The sequence below is a fragment of the Anomaloglossus baeobatrachus genome, chromosome 6 (genome assembly GCF_048569485.1).
Source record: "Anomaloglossus baeobatrachus isolate aAnoBae1 chromosome 6, aAnoBae1.hap1, whole genome shotgun sequence".
Classification (NCBI taxonomy): domain Eukaryota; kingdom Metazoa; phylum Chordata; class Amphibia; order Anura; family Aromobatidae; genus Anomaloglossus; species Anomaloglossus baeobatrachus.
In genome coordinates, this window is record NC_134358.1 from 272057008 (window position 1) to 272074736 (window position 17729).

Below are 17729 nucleotides of genomic sequence, written 5' to 3' on the forward strand. Positions count from 1 at the left end.
GCTTGGGTCTCTGAACATGCAGCCACCCATCAGTTGAATACTACCGGGGGAGGGTAGGCTTTTTTCAATTTTTTTGGAGTGCACACTACATGCGATAACTCTGTTGTTACCTCCAGTGTGAGCTGTTCAAACACTGCAAGCACCTCGCACTGGGCTGAGCACCAAGTATACCCAAACACAGCTTATTCGAGTGGTCAGCATATGTAAACTCCAAACCAGAACTATGTTTTTTTGGTAAAGTCTGTATTCGGTACGGACACCGAATACCGAACCTCAGGTTCATTCATCTCTACTAAGGAGTTATCAAGAGAATCAATTCATGTAAAAAAATGGCCACATATCATATTCCTATCTTGACAAATATTTACATTTAATGTAAACTAATTTATTTGGACATTGCAGTAATGAAAAGTATTTTAAAATCACTGCATAATAATTGTGGGTATTGAATTCCAAACTATTCTGAGGAATGTGGAAGAACTTTAAAAGGTCCGAAGCAGTCACATTTTCGTGAAGGTCAGAAGGTTGTTTTTGTTCTTGCTTCTCTTAGTAAAATGCTAATGTTACTGTTACAGCAATGCTTCAATTTCACAGTGCACATTGAAAAGTTGTCATGTGGCCAGAGCTCTAAACACTTTAAAGGTTTTATTCTGATTTTGCATAGTTTTTACACCATTTAGAAAGTAAGAAATACAATTGTCAGAATCACTGAATTCGGATACGATCTTAGGCTACATAAGCAGCAATACTTTTCTTTAACATTTCTAAATCAGGATAAGGAATAGAACCACTTCCATAGTTTTTTAATTTGACCTACAAATAGTGATGCAAAATACCGGCTAATATAAAGTTGTGCATAAAAAGCCTTATTATTGTGATATTTATTGTTTAGGACACTCTCTTAAAAGCAAAATTGTTTATTTGTTACAGGTATCTACCAATTTGTAGCATCAGAATCTGCAGCTATAGGAACAGAAATTGGCAGAATAAAAGCTGTTGATGCAGACGTGGGTAAAAATGCAGAGATTAAATACACTATCACTGATGGAGATGCCAAAGATTTATTTGAGATCATCACAGATCAGCATACACAGGATGGAGTCATAATGGTTAAAAAGGTTATTATTTTATGCAATATACACAGTGCTTATAAAATAATATTTTATGCAAACATGCTAGCGCTACATACAAAAATGTAGCACTGAGACTTAAAGAGTAACCATTGTTTTAATTTTTATTTCATAAATCAATAGTCACCTGGATTGATCATTAATGTTCACATTTCTCAATTCATGGTTGACATCTGTATTCAGGGAAGACTTTCCATTACTGAGATGGAAGTAGGTAGTTTCTACTGATAAGACTCTTTGTACAGGGGAGGAGGAGAAGGAAGGAGCATGGCGCACAACACTTCCTTCCTCCTCTTCCATCATCTATATAGAATCTTGTTAGTAGTTTCTCCCATCTAGTATCTCAATTATGGGATACTCTGTCTTTGCTGAATACAATTTTACCTGCAAATTGAGAATTTTGAGAATGAATAGTCTGTCCAGAATTAGAAAGCAGAAGATTTCTCTGATAACATATATTACAAGGTTGCTTATTTTTCTGTGTATTATTGATTTCTAAAATAAAAATTAAACCAACTCTTTAGAGTTGTTTCCCACAACCTATACAACCAATTTTTTTAAATAAAGTAGTCACCTTTGAAAAACAAAAAAAAGATACTCACCTACCACCAATCCACCTACGGCAGCACCATGTCTTTTTAATGTTATGCTATGTGAGCTCTTCAGCCAATCAGCATATGCTAGTTGATGACTGTGCTCTCATTAAGCTTTTTGAGGTTTGTCTAAGGCCTGTTTCACAGGTCAGTGAAAAACACTGACGTGTAAAAAAAACGCATACGTCCCTCCGTGTTCCGTGGTTCACGGCACATGTGGGTTGTCCATGTGCAATCTGTGATCCATTATCCGTGATTGCACAAGGAGATAACTCACCTGTCCCCGCTCTTGCTCTCTGTGGTGCTGAACGATCCAGCTCTGCTGCATCCGACCGCTGTGTCTCTCCCTTCTGCAGCTACTTCCTGGTTGGCTCCGGCTGCATAAATGAATATGCATGATGTAATGAGCCGGCCAGGAAGAAGCTGAGAGCACAGGCTGTACAGAGCGTTGCTGGAGAAGGCTAATTGAAAATTATTTTTATTTTCAATGTCCGTGTTTTTCTGGTACGTATTTCACAGACTACACCATAGTGTGGTCTATGGGACATCAGTGATGCCAGAAAAAACAGACTTGTCTCCGTGCGGAAATCACAGACACACGTGTACATTACACGGTTACACGGTCAGTGAAAAATCACTGATGTGCGAGCAGACCCATTGATTATAATGGGTCTGCGTATGTCCGTGATTCTGGTACGTATAAAAACTAGCATATATGTACCAGAATCACTGACGTCTGAAACAGGCCTAACAGAAGTGAGTGTGCAGGATCCAATAGCGGCTCCTGATTAACCACTGAGCTAACATGATATACCAATGTTGTGCAAGTCTTGGGAGTAACAGATGCAATTTTTATTTTACAATTAAGAGCCCTATTTAAACATTTTATTTAAACTCCTTTAATAAATCACACAAAGAAACTAAGAGGCTTAAATTAAATCTATCTCCAGGTTTTTGCTACCTCATCTAAGAGAAGTACTGTATAATGTAGGAAAAGAGAGCCTGATTCCAATGATTTATGACTTAGTTCCCTGGGTGAAGCAGTTGTAGCACAAATAAAAGGAATCCAACTGGAAAAGGAAGTTTAATGAAGTTTAACTGTATTAAAAAATATAAATCCTTTATTGCAGAAATGGTTTTTAATCTTATGCAAAGAATTATAGATATTATTACTTGTATAGCCTCTATTTTTTCACCTGACAGCAACTACTACCCCCAGTTAGGGGTGGAGACTGGGGGAAAATAATTTCGGAGAGTAATGCATAGGATTCTAAAATTGAATGCCAAACAGTTGAATGGCTTGAACTTTTGTAATAACACTGTTATTTTATTGATTTTAATTTATATTCATGATTTTTTGTAACTCTTTCAGTGCGCCGGCATTCACAGGAGATAAGCATTTCTGCTGTTCAAAGGGATGCTAAAGCATATCTCTGTACAGCAAATGTAGTTGGACAGTGCAGGCTTCAAGTCCCTTAAGGGAACTAATAAAATTAATAAAAAATTTAAAAAAGTTTCAAATTTCAAAATTTTGTGATTTGATTAGTCATTGACAAAAGAAAGAAAAAAGGCTTTCTTGGCACCCTCTGCTACAATGCTGAAACATCAGAGACCAGGCTAAAGTCATTTTGTGTTGCTGTGTGGGCTTTCTCACAATGCCCTGCAGTTATAATATCTTACCTTGTACAGTGGTGGTCAGTATCTAGGTAGGCTGAAATAACTGGTTCCCAGTGAAGCACAGTTTGTACAGCAAACTTTTTCAGTCTTCAGTGCAGTGGATAAGTTTCCATCTCCTGTTGAGTGTAAGCTCTTATATTTTCTTTATTGAGCTGCGCATAAGCTCTTATGGTTAGCCGCTTCCTCTATCCCGTTCCTGCACAGTAAAAAGACTATTAGTGTCAATGTGGTCCTCTATCTCTCTCTCGCCTGTAAAGTGTAAGGTCTTTATGTTCAGCTGCGTTCTCTCTTCTCTCTCCCATTTGGATTTTACAAACAATTTCAAACTTTCTAGTATTAGGATTTGAACACATTTATTCAACTCAAACCAAAATTTTGTGGAAAATTCTTTGAAGTTTGAGAATTGGAATTTGAAAAGAGTCTCTCATCTGTAGTTATGAGATAATTTTCTACTGCAGGACTTTAGTAATTGGTAAACTGAATTTTGCTTCATTTTCTTTAGGTGTAAAACTACTGTGTACCTATTTTAAAGCCATATGTCAGCAGATAAATGTTGAGACTAGAAACAAGCGGACCCAAACTTTAAAGTTTTGGTGTTGATAATTAACACAGACTTTACAAAAACATCAGTGTTCAAGTTCAGAGTGCTTTACTTATGCAATTCACTCAAGTGAGCATCACTGTGCTTGGATACGCTCGGTCCAGTGTCATCCACTTGCAGTGTTTGAATAGATTGCACTGGCGGTAAAATTAATGTTATTGGATGTAGTGTGCACCAAAAAAAAGAAAAAACCCTGCCTTTCCCTGGAATTATTCCTTTATGGCTGGCTGTATGTGAGCGGAGAGTTAAGCTGCTCAATCAATGACTTCCATTGATGTTCTTGCCAGGTTCTAGTCCAGAATAAAACTTTATCTAAAGTTTGACTGAACCCGCTCATCTTCAGTTCGAGACTTATGTTGAAATTCAATTATTGTTTTTCTATGTAGTTTCTGTTGTGCAGCATTCCAAAATATGTAAATATTATTTTTATTAACATTATTTCCTTTACCCATGATGCTAAGCCTTCTTAGATAAAGAAGAAGGATTTTATTTTTCAGAACTATTTGATATTATAATAATTCTGTAATTTTAATCTATATTGGTATTTGTATCTGTTACAATATGTCCTACATTTTCCCCATAACCACCTTCACTTTTTTGTTTTATGATGAAACTTTATTTTGAGATAAAAGTTAAGCAAAATATTATCCTGCTGTTTCATGTCTCTGGTTAAGAAACTGGGTCACTTGTACCTTTTTTTAGCCATTTTATATTACAAAACGATAACTGCTCAAATATAAGGGTTGGAGCAAACTCCTAACAAAATTTTGAATTAATTAACCTTTTTTTAAATACATTTTTTGTTTCTTTATAAAACTTATATAATTGAACCACAAAATGCAACATTCATTCAATATATCATTTTATTCCATGTATCACAACTACAGTGCAAGATAGTGTTTGAATCTACACATTTCATGTCTAAAAGATGTATATAACAAGAATATTAAACACTGTAACAAATGACTAGTCTAATTGATGTTTAAATAACATATTGACTTGATCTATTATAATTACTGTATTTTTTGGATTAAAAGATGCACTTTTCCTCCCAAAAATGTTTGAGGAAAATGAAAGAGGTATCTTACAATGCGACTGTAGCTTACTGGGAGGTGGAGAATGGGCGCTGTGCTGGTTGCGGTTGGGGCTGTACTGGCTGTGGTGGGGGCTATACTGGCTGTGGTGGGGGCTGCCCTGGCTACGGTGGGGGCTATACTGGCTCCGATGGGGGCTGTGCTGGCTGCGGTTGTGGCTGTGTGGAGCAAGGCGGTTGGGCAGGTGAGATGCTCTGTCAGCGATGCGAGCTTTAAATAATGGTGCCCCGAGTCGGCACATGCACAGATGGAGCTCTGAGCTCAAGATCTCATCTGCGAACTTGCAACCCCCAGCCCATTGATCTCCCACAGCGGACTAAAGGAAAGTGGCGCCCGAAGGATGTGCGTGTGCAGATGATATCTCAGCTTATTATTGAGCTGAGATCTCAATCTATGAATGCACCGACTCTAAGCGTGCACCGCCAACAGAGCATCTGTGACACCCATCACACCACCCTGCTCTACGCAGCCAGCACAGCCCCCACCGTAGCCAGCACAGCCCCCAACGCAGCGCTCATAGCATCACCCTACTCCAGCACTGCCCCTGCCTCCTGTGACCCCACTCCACCACCACTGCTGCCCCCTCTGGTAAGACACCACCGGAGTATAAGACGGAAACCATTGTTTTTTCCCTTTTTTATCTCTAAATTTGGGGTGCGTCTTACAATCCGGTGCATCTTATAAATGAAAAATACAGTATATTGTGTAATGTTTATTGTGTAACCAGAATATTTAGTTGATGATTTACATTTATATTAATTTTAATATCCCTACAGCCTTTGGATTTTGAAAGTCAACGACTACACACATTTCAAGTTGAAGCTGAAAATACATTTGAAGATCCAAGATTTGCTTACTTTACCTCATTTAAAGATACAGCTATTGTGAAAGTATTACTTCAAGATATAGATGAGGCGCCTATTTTTAGTAAACCTTTTTATGTGTTTGAAGTGAATGAAGACACCAAAGAAGGTACCATTATTGGTCGTGTAACAGCTCAGGATCCTGACTCTGCAAAGAGTTCTGTAAAGTAAGTTTATTTATTTTTTTCCATTTTCCATTTATATAGTTTGCAAAGCTTTAACGGCAAACCATAATACTTTACAGGAGATTACTGGAATAATTACAACAAAATTCTAATCACAATTTATAAAGATCAGAAAGTATGCACAAGTTACATTCTAAAAATGTGAATATATTTTAAAGATGATGAGCAAGATGATTCAATGCAAATTAATTTCATAGAGATGTTTTAGGAATTCACTGAACCCAGCCAATTTGAACAATTTAAGCAAATTGTTTAAAATAGACACTGCCATTTTACCTATTGCAGAAAACTACAATAGCTAGTTAAGAAACACAAAGAATTCAGTCCTCTGATGGGCTTCCACATAATACTTTACATCCACCACATTATATGATACACTGTGTTCATCATTATTAATCAAATTGCATTTTGATTATTGATTTTATTATTGAATAACTATAGTGCTGTCGATCAATCCAAATGTTATTACACCTATAGGTTTCGGTCATGTGAGGAACGAGGCCATATCATTAATCTTTCATCTCTAAATTCTTCATTGCATGGGATGGAGCATTATCTGCATAAAAATCATGTTTTTTTTTAAATATGCAGAGATTGCCTTGTACCACTGCTTAAAATTACTTCTAAAAACTAGCAGTAGATTTTACAATAAATTTTGAATCAATCTTCAAAAAAACAAACAATACAGCTATGTCATCTTTAATAATACCAGCCCATAGCAGTACCTCTCTTAGTCAAAGAGAATAATGGGCCTATTACTAAGCCAGCATTGTGCCCATCCATTCAATCTCATCTTATCAGTGCTTAACCCCTTCATGACCGTGGACAGATATATCCGTCATGGAGCGTGTCCCGTTAAGCCCCGCCCCCTGCCGCGGGCAGGCGGTGGCGGTCGGCACACATAGCTGTTTTCAACAGCTGACATGTGTGCCTGCATGTTGCAAGTGGAATCGCTTCCACTCGCAACATTTAACCCCTTAAATCTCGCTGCCAAAGTCTGGCAGCAAGATCTATATGCGTGCGGCCATGTTTTTTACTTACCGCCGCCCCCACCAGAAGTCACGTGCGTGATCACGTGACTTTCGGTGGTTGCCATTGTAGCACAGGGTCATGTGATGACGCCTGCAGCTATGAAGTTTCACTTTTGTTTTCCCTCGGCTGCGAGCAGAGAGAAACAGAAAGTGACTGAATCTGCTGTTTACAGCTGTATAGCTGTGATCAGCAGATAGATAAGAGCGAACAGATTGCTGATCGCTAAAGCCCCCTAAGGGGACTAGTAAAATAAAAAAAAAGTAAAAAAAAAAAGTTTTAAAAAATAAAAAAACAAACAAAAAACCTAAAAGTTCAAATCACCTCCCTTTCCCCCCATTGAACATTAAAGGGTTAAAAAATAAATAAATATACACATATTTGGTATCGCCGCGTTCAGAAATGCCCAATCTATCAAAAAATGAAATCAATTAATCTAATTGGTAAACGGTGTAGTGGCAAAAAAATTCCAAACGCCAAAATTCCTTTTTTTTTGGTCGCCGCAAGTTTTACGCAAAATGCAATAACAGGCGATCAAAACGTAGCATCTGCGCAAAAATGGTACCATTAGAAACGACAGCTTGAGACGCAAACAATAAGCCATCACTGAGCTATAGATCCCAAAAAATGAGAACGCTACGTGTTTCGGAAAATGGCGCAAAATGTGCGCCACTTTTAATTTGACAAGCTTGTGAATTTTTTTAACCCATTAGATACAAGTAAACCTATACATGTTTGGTGTCTACAAACTCGCACCGACCTCAGACATCATACTCACACATCAGTTTTACCATATAGTGAACACCGTGAATAAAACATCCCAAAAACTATTGTGCCATCACACTTTTTGCAGTTTTTCCAAACTTGGAATTTTTTTGCTGTTTTCCAGTACACCATATGGTAAAAATTATGGTTTCATTTAAAAGTACAACTTGTCCTGCAAAAAACTAGCCCTCATATGGCAAGATTGACAGAAAAATATAAAAGTTACGGCTCTCGGAAGAAGGGGAGCAAAAAACAAAAAACGCAAAACCGGAAAGTGCCTCGGGGCTGAAGGGGTTAAAACCATTGAAAAATTTGTTTTCAGGTATTTCTTAGCCAAGTCTTGACATTTCAACTTCTGTGTATTGCTCAGTGGTGGACGAGTTTCAGCCAAAACTGCAAATAGTGTTTGTGACAGCACTGAAGTAATTGAGATTAGTTTGGGTGGAAAAGAGGTGGACATCTTTCTTAACCTAATAGAGAAGCATTTACAAAAAATTCCACTACATCACCAGAGTGTAAATCGTAACCTTTCTGATGAGAAATATGCAATGCTTCAGAAACTTGAAAAAAATGAGAGACTTATTATTACGTCATCAGATAAAGGTGGAAACCTGGTGGTCATGGATCATGAAAAATATGTGAGGAGCTGTCATCTTATCCTTAGCGATAGAGATACCTATAACATCCAATTGACAGATCAGCTGGCCCAATATATTGGAGGCTTATAGTATATGTTTGTGCAAGCGAGAGATGATGATCTCATTTCATATAAGGAATTTGAGTTTCTTCAACCATATTTTTTGGTGACACCAACTTTTTACATTTTGCTGAAGTTGCACAAGGGACTAGAGGTATTGAGGGGGCACAACAGGTGTTGGTTCCTTCAAAAAAAAAAATTATGGCATCTATTTTGATCAAGTTTTGTACCCTTTGTCACATATGTATACCAGAGATAAAGCAGATGTTTAGCGTAAGTTGGATGGAGTGACCCTGGACGATCATATACTGTTAACCTCCATTGATGTGGAGGCTTTGTACAACAGTATACTACATGACCTGGGACTGCAGGCTGTTCGTTAGTGTCTGAACACAAGGACTAGAGAGAGTGATAGATACAATATCTTCATGATAGATCTGTTGCAATATTTTTTTACACGCAATGTTTTTATTTTTGACAAGAAGTATTTACACCAGCTCAGGGGCGCAGCAAGGGGTAACCCTTATGCTCCCTTCTATGCCAATTTGTTTCTCGGTTGGTGGGAGAAAATAATTGCCTTTGGAGATGAAGATCCCTGGTGGCAATCCCATATCCTCTTATGGTCTAGATATATAGATGATGTGTCCGTTGTCTGGGTCTGAGGATAAGTTTAGGGAATTTGCATACTTGTTGTGACTAAGTTTTCCAGTTTGGGGCTCCCTCTTGTGGTCAGTGCTGGTGGTGCAGTTGATTTGTGGAAAGAAAGCACACACCTGTAGAGGACTGGCAATCAGGGTCAGATTGGGACTATATAACTGAGTAGTTTTCTCTTGTTACTTGCCGGTGCTCAATGGTCTCCTGTCTATTAAGGATATTCTGTGACCAGCTTTGCTTACTACCAGAACTCCTGTCACATAAGGGGTCTTTGTACCTCTGCTGTTTGTTTTCCACTTTATTGTTGTTTTTTTCTGCTTTGATACTAATGCTTGATTCCTATTTTGTCTGTGTGCAGTTCTTGGTGGAATGGGATCATTCCCTGCTGGGAGTGTCTGTATACTTAGCTCCATGATTCTGTAAGGTATTGTGGTTGTCATGCTTGGTATTAATTCAGTCCCTCATCTGTATTAGTGTTTTTGGATCCCAGTAACATCAGAGTGCTGATACAGTGGGGTAGAGGTTGTGTGACCTCAGGATTTTTCCATATCACAAGTACTTGCATCTATTAGGGTTTTTTACAGTGCTCCTTCCTATCCTTTCCTATAAAGATAGTTTTGGGCCTCACCTTTACTGAATCTGTCTTTTCTAGCTTTGTATTGTGTTTTTCTATATCACCGTAGCCTTTACATGGGGGCGGGCTATCTATCTTTTGGGACTGCTCCAAGGCAGATTAGCTTTATTATATCTCTGTCTGTGAGAATATTTAGTTCTCCGTCTGTGTTGAGCGACTAGATCATCATAGGCTCGTCCCATGGCTACTTCTAGTTGTATGTCAGGATTAGGTCTACAATCCATTAAGGTTCCAGCCACTCTGTTACCCTTTGGGATTCCGCATTTTTTGATACTCCTCAGTCCCTGAATCATAACACATACTGCTTGAAAGTGAATCAGATTTGCGTACATTTTACTACTGAAAGCAGAAGGTCAGAGTTGCTCTTTTAGGATGTGCTGGTCAGCAGTAGAGATGAGCAGTCCCGCTTCGGCTCGAGGTCGGTTCGCCGAACGGAGGTCCCGTTCGAGTTCGGCTCGTCGAACGTTCGACGAACCGAACTCGAGCCAATAGGAAACAATGGCAGGCAATCACAAACACAGAAAAACACCTAGAAAACACCCTCAAAGGTGTCCAAAAGGTGACAAACAACTCACAACACATGGGAAAGTGACAAGGACATATACTCATGTGAAAACAAAAGAGCAGGACAAGGAAAAAGAGGAGGACACACAGATATATGAGTATATGCAAGGAAACATCGATTCCATTATTGTGCAACTTGAGCCCTGCTCATTTTAGGCTTCCAATCTTGATAAATTGCCTGAGCTCGCCACGTACGCCTTGGGGATCTTGTCGTGTCCTGCAGCCAGCGTTCTCTCGGAACCTGTCTTCAGTGCTGCTGGGGGTCTGCTGGCAGATAAGCACACATGTCTGTCCACTGACAATGTGGACATGGCTCTCAGAGGACTTTTCTTCCCCTGGGTCAGCCAGGGGACGGGAAAGGCACGCGTATTTTTGAGAGTGCTTCATGCCAAGCATCTTTTTCTTTTTCAAAAGGGGGCTCAACCGATGCCAGTCAAGTGGGGTGTGTGTGGCCCAGTTAGTGGAAACGAGGGAGACTGTGGTTGGAGTCCCCTCGCTGTGTCTCTAAAAGAACCAAGATGAACAAGTCATGGCTCTCAGAGGACTTTTCTTCCCCTGGGTCAGCCAGGGGACGGGAAAGGCACACGTATTTTTGAGAGTGCTTCATGCCAAGCATCTTTTTCTTTTTCAAAAGGGGGGGGCAAACGATGCCAGTCAAGTGGGGTGTGTGTGGCCCAGTTAGTGGAAACGAGGGAGACTGTGGTTGGAGTCCCCTCGCTGTGTCTCTAAAAGAACCAAGATGAACAAGTCATGGCTCTCAGAGGACTTTTCTTCCCCTGGGTCAGCCAGGGGACGGGAAAGGCACGCGTATTTTTGAGAGTGCTTCATGCCAAGCATCTTTTTCTTTTTCAAAAGGGGGGGGCAAACGATGCCAGTCAAGTGGGGTGTGTGTGGCCCAGTTAGTGGAAACGAGGGAGACTGTGGTTGGAGTCCCCTCGCTGTGTCTCTAAAAGAACCAAGATGAACAAGTCATGGCTCTCAGAGGACTTTTCTTCCCCTGGGTCAGCCAGGGGATGGGAAAGGCACGCGTATTTTTGAGAGTGCTTCATGCAAAGCATCTTTTTCTTTTTCAAAAGGGGGGGTCAACCGATGCCAGTCAAGTGGGGTGTGTGTGGCCCAGTTAGTGGAAACGAGGGAGACTGTGGTTGGAGTCCCCTCGCTGTGTCTCTAAAAGAACCAAGATGAACAAGTCATGGCTCTCAGAGGACTTTTCTTCCCCTGGGTCAGCCAGGGGACGGGAAAGGCACGCGTATTTTTGATAGTGCTTCATGCCAAGCATCTTTTTCTTTTTTCACAAGGGGGCTCAACCGATGCCAGTCAAGTGGGGTGTGTGTGGCCCAGTTAGTGGAAACGAGGGAGACTGTGGTTGGAGTCCCCTTGCTGTGTCTCTAAAAGAACCAAGATGAACAAGTCATGGCTCTCAGAGGACTTTTCTTCCCCTGGGTCAGCCAGGGGACGGGAAAGGCACGCGTATTTTTGAGAGTGCTTCATGCAAAGCATCTTTTTCTTTTTCAAAAGGGGGCTCAACCGATGCCAGTCAAGTGGGGTGTGTGTGGCCCAGTTAGTGGAAACGAGGGAGACTGTGGTTGGAGTCCCCTCGCTGTGTCTCTAAAAGAACCAAGATGAACAAGTCATGGCTCTCAGAGGACTTTTCTTCCCCTGGGTCAGCCAGGGGACGGGAAAGGCACGCGTATTTTTGAGAGTGCTTCATGCCAAGCATCTTTTTCTTTTTCAAAAGGGGGCTCAACCGATGCCAGTCAAGTGGGGTGTGTGTGGCCCAGTTAGTGGAAACGAGGGAGACTGTCTTTGGAGTCCCCTCGCTGTGTCTCTAAAAGAACCAAGATGAACAAGTCATGGCTCTCAGAGGACTTTTTTTCCCCTGGGTCAGCCATGGGACGGGAAAGGCACGCGTATTTTTGAGAGTGCTTCATGCCAAGCATCTTTTTCTTTTTCAAAAGGGGGGGGCAAACGATGCCAGTCAAGTGGGGTGTGTGTGGCCCAGTTAGTGGAAACAAGGGAGACTGTGGTTGGAGTCCCCTCGCTGTGTCTCTAAAAGAACCAAGATGAACAAGTCATGGCTCTCAGAGGACTTTTCTTCCCCTGGGTCAGCCAGGGGACGGGAAAGGCACGCGTATTTTTGAGAGTGCTTCATGCAAAGCATCTTTTTCTTTTTCAAAAGGGGGGGTCAACCGATGCCAGTCAAGTGGGGTGTGTGTGGCCCAGTTAGTGGAAACGAGGGAGACTGTGGTTGGAGTCCCCTCGCTGTGTCTCTAAAAGAACCAAGATGAACAAGTCATGGCTCTCAGAGGACTTTTCTTCCCCTGGGTCAGCCAGGGGACGGGAAAGGCACGCGTATTTTTGAGAGTGCTTCATGCCAAGCATCTTTTTCTTTTTCAAAAGGGGGCTCAACCGATGCCAGTCAAGTGGGGTGTGTGTGGCCCAGTTAGTGGAAACGAGGGAGACTGTGGTTGGAGTCCCCTCGCTGTGTCTCTAAAAGAACCAAGATGAACAAGTCATGGCTCTCAGAGGACTTTTCTTCCCCTGGGTCAGCCAGGGGACGGGAAAGGCACGCGTATTTTTGAGAGTGCTTCAAGCCAAGCATCTTTTTCTTTTTCAAAAGGGGGGGGCAAACGATGGCAGTCAAGTGGGGTGTGTGTGGCCCAGTTAGTGGAAACGAGGGAGACTGTGGTTGGAGTCCCCTCGCTGTGTCTCTAAAAGAACCAAGATGAACAAGTCATGGCTCTCAGAGGACTTTTCTTCCCCTGGGTCAGCCAGGGGACGGGAAAGGCATGTGTATTTTTGAGAGTGCTTCATGCAAAGCATCTTTTTCTTTTTCAAAAGGGGGGGTCAACCGATGCCAGTCAAGTGGGGTGTGTGTGGCCCAGTTAGTGGAAACGAGGGAGACTGTGGTTGGAGTCCCCTCGCTGTGTCTCTAAAAGAACCAAGATGAACAAGTCATGGCTCTCAGAGGACTTTTCTTCCCCTGGGTCAGCCAGGGGACGGGAAAGGCACGCGTATTTTTGAGAGTGCTTCATGCAAAGCATCTTTTTCTTTTTCAAAAGGGGGCTCAACCGATGCCAGTCAAGTGGGGTGTGTGTGGCCCAGTTAGTGGAAACGAGGGAGACTGTGGTTGGAGTCCCCTCGCTGTGTCTCTAAAAGAACCAAGATGAACAAGTCATGGCTCTCAGAGGACTTTTCTTCCCCTGGGTCAGCCAGGGGATGGGAAAGGCACGCGTATTTTTGAGAGTGCTTCATGCCAAGCATCTTTTTCTTTTTCAAAAGGGGGGGGCAACCGATGCCAGTCAAGTGGGGTGTGTGTGGCCCAGTTTGTGGAAACGAGGGAGACTGTGGTTGGAGTCCCCTCGCTGTGTCTCTAAAAGAACCAAGATGAACAAGTTATGGCTCTCAGAGGACTTTTCTTCCCCTGGGTCAGCCAGGGGACGGGAAAGGCACGCGTATTTTTGAGAGTGCTTCATGCAAAGCATCTTTTTCTTTTTCAAAAGGGGCTCAACCGATGCCAGTCAAGTGGGGTGTGTGTGGCCCAGTTAGTGGAAACGAGGGAGACTGTGGTTGGAGTCCCCTCGCTGTGTCTCTAAAAGAACCAAGATGAACAAGTCATGGCTCTCAGAGGACTTTTCTTCCCCTGGGTCAGCCAGGGGACGGGAAAGGCACGCGTATTTTTGAGAGTGCTTCATGCCAAGCATCTTTTTCTTTTTCAAAAGGGGGGGGCAAACGATGCCAGTCAAGTGGGGTGTGTGTGGCCCAGTTAGTGGAAACGAGGGAGACTGTGGTTGGAGTCCCCTCGCTGTGTTTTACATGCTTTTAGAAGGTCATGACATGGCTTGGAGGTTGACTTTCATCATCTGCAAACTGTTGGCTACCAAAATGCTGCCTTTCCAACAACTGTGGTTATAGACAATGAGGAACATACTGATGAAGATGAGACGCAGATACCCGATTGGGATGACAACTTAAATATTCGGTCAGGGCAAGAAGATGCTCGGTCTGAGGGGGAGGGGAGTGCAAACACAACAATTGATGATGAAGTTCTAGATCCCACCTACTGTCAACCCACAGTCAGACACTCGAGGAGGTCAACAGAGGCGGTGGAGGAGGATGCAACCGACGTCGAAGTAACCTTGCGCCTTCCTGGACACAGTCGGAGCACTGGTAGCACGTCTACAACTGCATCCTCAGCCACCACTCTGCCTCTGAGCATTATTCGGGGTGGATCAACAGGTCGCATGGCCTCTAAGCCTTGCCTAGCCTGGTCCTTTTTTGACATAAAAAAAGATCGCCCAAATTATGTGATCTGTAACATTTGGCATGGTTATCTTACTAGAGGTCAAAACCTCAGCAGTTTGACAACTTCTTCCATGAATCGTCACATGAATAAATATCATATGGCCTGGTGGGAAGCTCACCGCGCTGCAATGCGGCCTAGCGGAGCCAACCATCCACCGCCTGCCCCTTCCAGTGCATCCGCGCGCTCGTCATCTTCTAGGACTGTGGGGACAGCTGTCACACCTGTTTTTCCACCCACAACTTCCACCACTGTAACCGCAACAGGCAGTTTGCTTGGTAGATCGTCAGTTGGTTTGGAAGGGGAAACAAGTGATTGTGTACAGCTCTCTCAAACATCGATAGCACCAACGTTGGATGAAGGCAACATCATGTCTCCGCCTGCACTTTCCTCACAAACCTGCATTTTTCCAGGGACACCCTACTCAACACCGTCTACACACAGCAGCCAGATATCTGTCCCTCAGATGTGGTCAAATAAAAGGCCACTTCCTGCGACCCATGACAAAGCTAAGAGGTTGACTCTATCCCTCTGTAAGCTGTTGGCTACCGAAATGCTGCCTTTCCGCCTAGTGGACACACAGGATTTTAGAGACCTTATGTCTGTCGCTGTGCCCCAGTACCAGATGCCTAGTCGCCACTACTTCTCTAAGAAAGGTGTGCCCGCGCTACACCAGCATGTCGCACACAACATCACCGTTTCCTTGAGAAACTCTGTGTGTGAACGGGTGCATTTCACCACCGATACTTGGACCAGTAAGCATGGACAGGGACGTTACATGTCGCTGACTGGGCACTGGGTAACTATGGTGATAGATGGTGAAGGGTCTGCTGCACAAGTCTTGCCGTCCCCACGACTTGTGTGTCAATCCTCTGTCTGTCCAAGTTCCGCCACTGCTTCTGCATCCTCCACCTCATCTGGGTCCTCCACCTCCGCCCCAAACCTGCCTGGTCAGGCCACCAGCGTTCTCACTGCGCAGAAGGAATCACGCACCCCTCATTACTATGCTGGCAGCAGAGCGCAACGGCATCAGGCGGTCTTTAGCTTGACATGTCTTGGGAATAAGAGTCACACAGCTGAGGATTTGTGGTCAGCTCTGCGGTCCGAGTTTAATAAATGGTTGTCTCCACTCAACCTGCAGCCTGGTAAGGCCGTGTGCGACAATGCTGCAAACCTGGGTGCGGCCCTTCGCCTGGGCAAGGTGACACACGTACCTTGTATGGCTCACGTGTTGAACCTTGTCGTCCAGCAATTTTTAACACACTATCCCGGCCTAGATGGCCTTCTGAACAGGGCACGAAAACTGTCTGCTCACTTCCGCCGTTCAAGCGCCGCAGCTGAGCGACTTGCATCGCTCCAGAAGTCTTTCGGCCTGCCGGTTCATCGCCTGAAATGCGATGTGGCGACACGCTGGAATTCAACTCTCCACATGTTACAGCGACTGTGGCAGCACCGCAGAGCCCTGGTGCAATACGTCATGACGTATAGCCTGGGCCAACGAGATGCAGAGGTGGGGCAGATCACCCTGATGGAGTGGTCTCAGATCAAGGACCTATGCACCCTTCTGCACAGTTTCGACATGGCAACGAATATGTTTAGCGCTGACAATGCCATTATCAGCATGACGATTCCAGTCATTTACATGCTGGAGCACACGCTAAACACTATTCGGAGTCAGGGGGTGGGACAACAGGAAGGGGAGGAACTACAGGAGGATTCATATGCGCAAGACACAACAACATCACCAAGGTCCAGACGTTCATCATCACCAACGCGGCAGGCATGGGACCATGGGGGACAGGGATCAACAAGGGCGCATGGTAGCAGGCGAGATGTTGAGGAAGGTGCAGGAGGACATGAAGATATGGAGGACGAACTGTCCATGGACATGGAAGACTCAGCAGATGAGGGAGACCTTGGTCAAATTTCAGTTGAAAGAGGTTGGGGGGAGATGTCAGAGGAAGAAAGAACGGGTAGCACCTCTATGCCACAAACACAGCGTGGACTTGGTCTGCATGGCTGCGCAAGACACATGAGTGCCTTCTTGTTGCACTACCTCCAACATGACCCTCGTATTGTCAAAATTAGAAGTGATGATGACTACTGGATTGCCACACTATTAGATCCCCGGTACAAGTCCAAATTTTGTGACATAATTCCAGCCATAGAAAGGTACGCACTTATGCAGGAGTATCAGCAGAAGCTGTTACTCGATCTTAGATCGGCTTTTCCACCAAACAACCGTGCAGGTGCAGGGAGTGAATCTCCCAGTTGTAACTTGACAAACATGGGACGGTCTCGTCATCTTCAACAGTCTACACGTACCAGTAGGACTGTATCTGGTGCTGGTAACAGCAATTTAATGGAATCTTTTCATAATTTTTTTAGACCCTCCTTTGCAAGGCCACCAGAGACAACAAGTCTGACACATAGTCAACGGCTGGAGAGGATGATACAGGAGTATCTACAAATGAACATCGATGCCATGACTTTGCAAATAGAGCCTTGCTCATTTTGGGCTTCAAATCTAGAAAAATGGCCAGAGCTATCCAGTTAAGCCTTGGAGATTTTGTCGTGTACAGCTGCCAGCGTTGTCTCTGAACGTGTCTTCAGTGCTGCTGGGTGTGTGCTGACAGATAAGCGCACACGTCTGTCCAGTGACAATGTGGACAGACTGACGTTCATCCAAATTAACAAGTCATGGATCCAGAAGGAATTTACAACCCCTCTGTCATCCTGGGGAGAGTAAATGCTTGTGGATTTGGAATGTGCTTGATGCAAATCTAGCTGTGAAGTGTACAACTATGGCACAACTGCTGCCACTGAATGGGTGGGTGTGTGTGGGGCCCAATTTTTGGAAAAAAGGGAGGCTCCGCTTTGAGTAACCCTTGCTTACATTGTTTTTAAAAGGAGCCAAGATGACCAAGTCATGGTTCAGCA

At 43.4% G+C, this 17729-nt stretch overlaps 1 protein-coding gene across 1 annotated transcript in view; it reads left to right on the top strand.

Annotated features, from left to right (window-relative positions):
* Positions 1–17729, top strand: part of LOC142243201 (cadherin-9-like) — a 408827-nt gene that overhangs the window by 311172 nt on the left and 79926 nt on the right. Inside the window, exons 6-7 of the mRNA XM_075314856.1 lie at positions 931–1118; positions 5872–6125. Of these exons, the coding sequence (XP_075170971.1) occupies positions 931–1118; positions 5872–6125 (442 nt within the window). The remainder of the gene's footprint in view (positions 1–930; positions 1119–5871; positions 6126–17729) is intronic.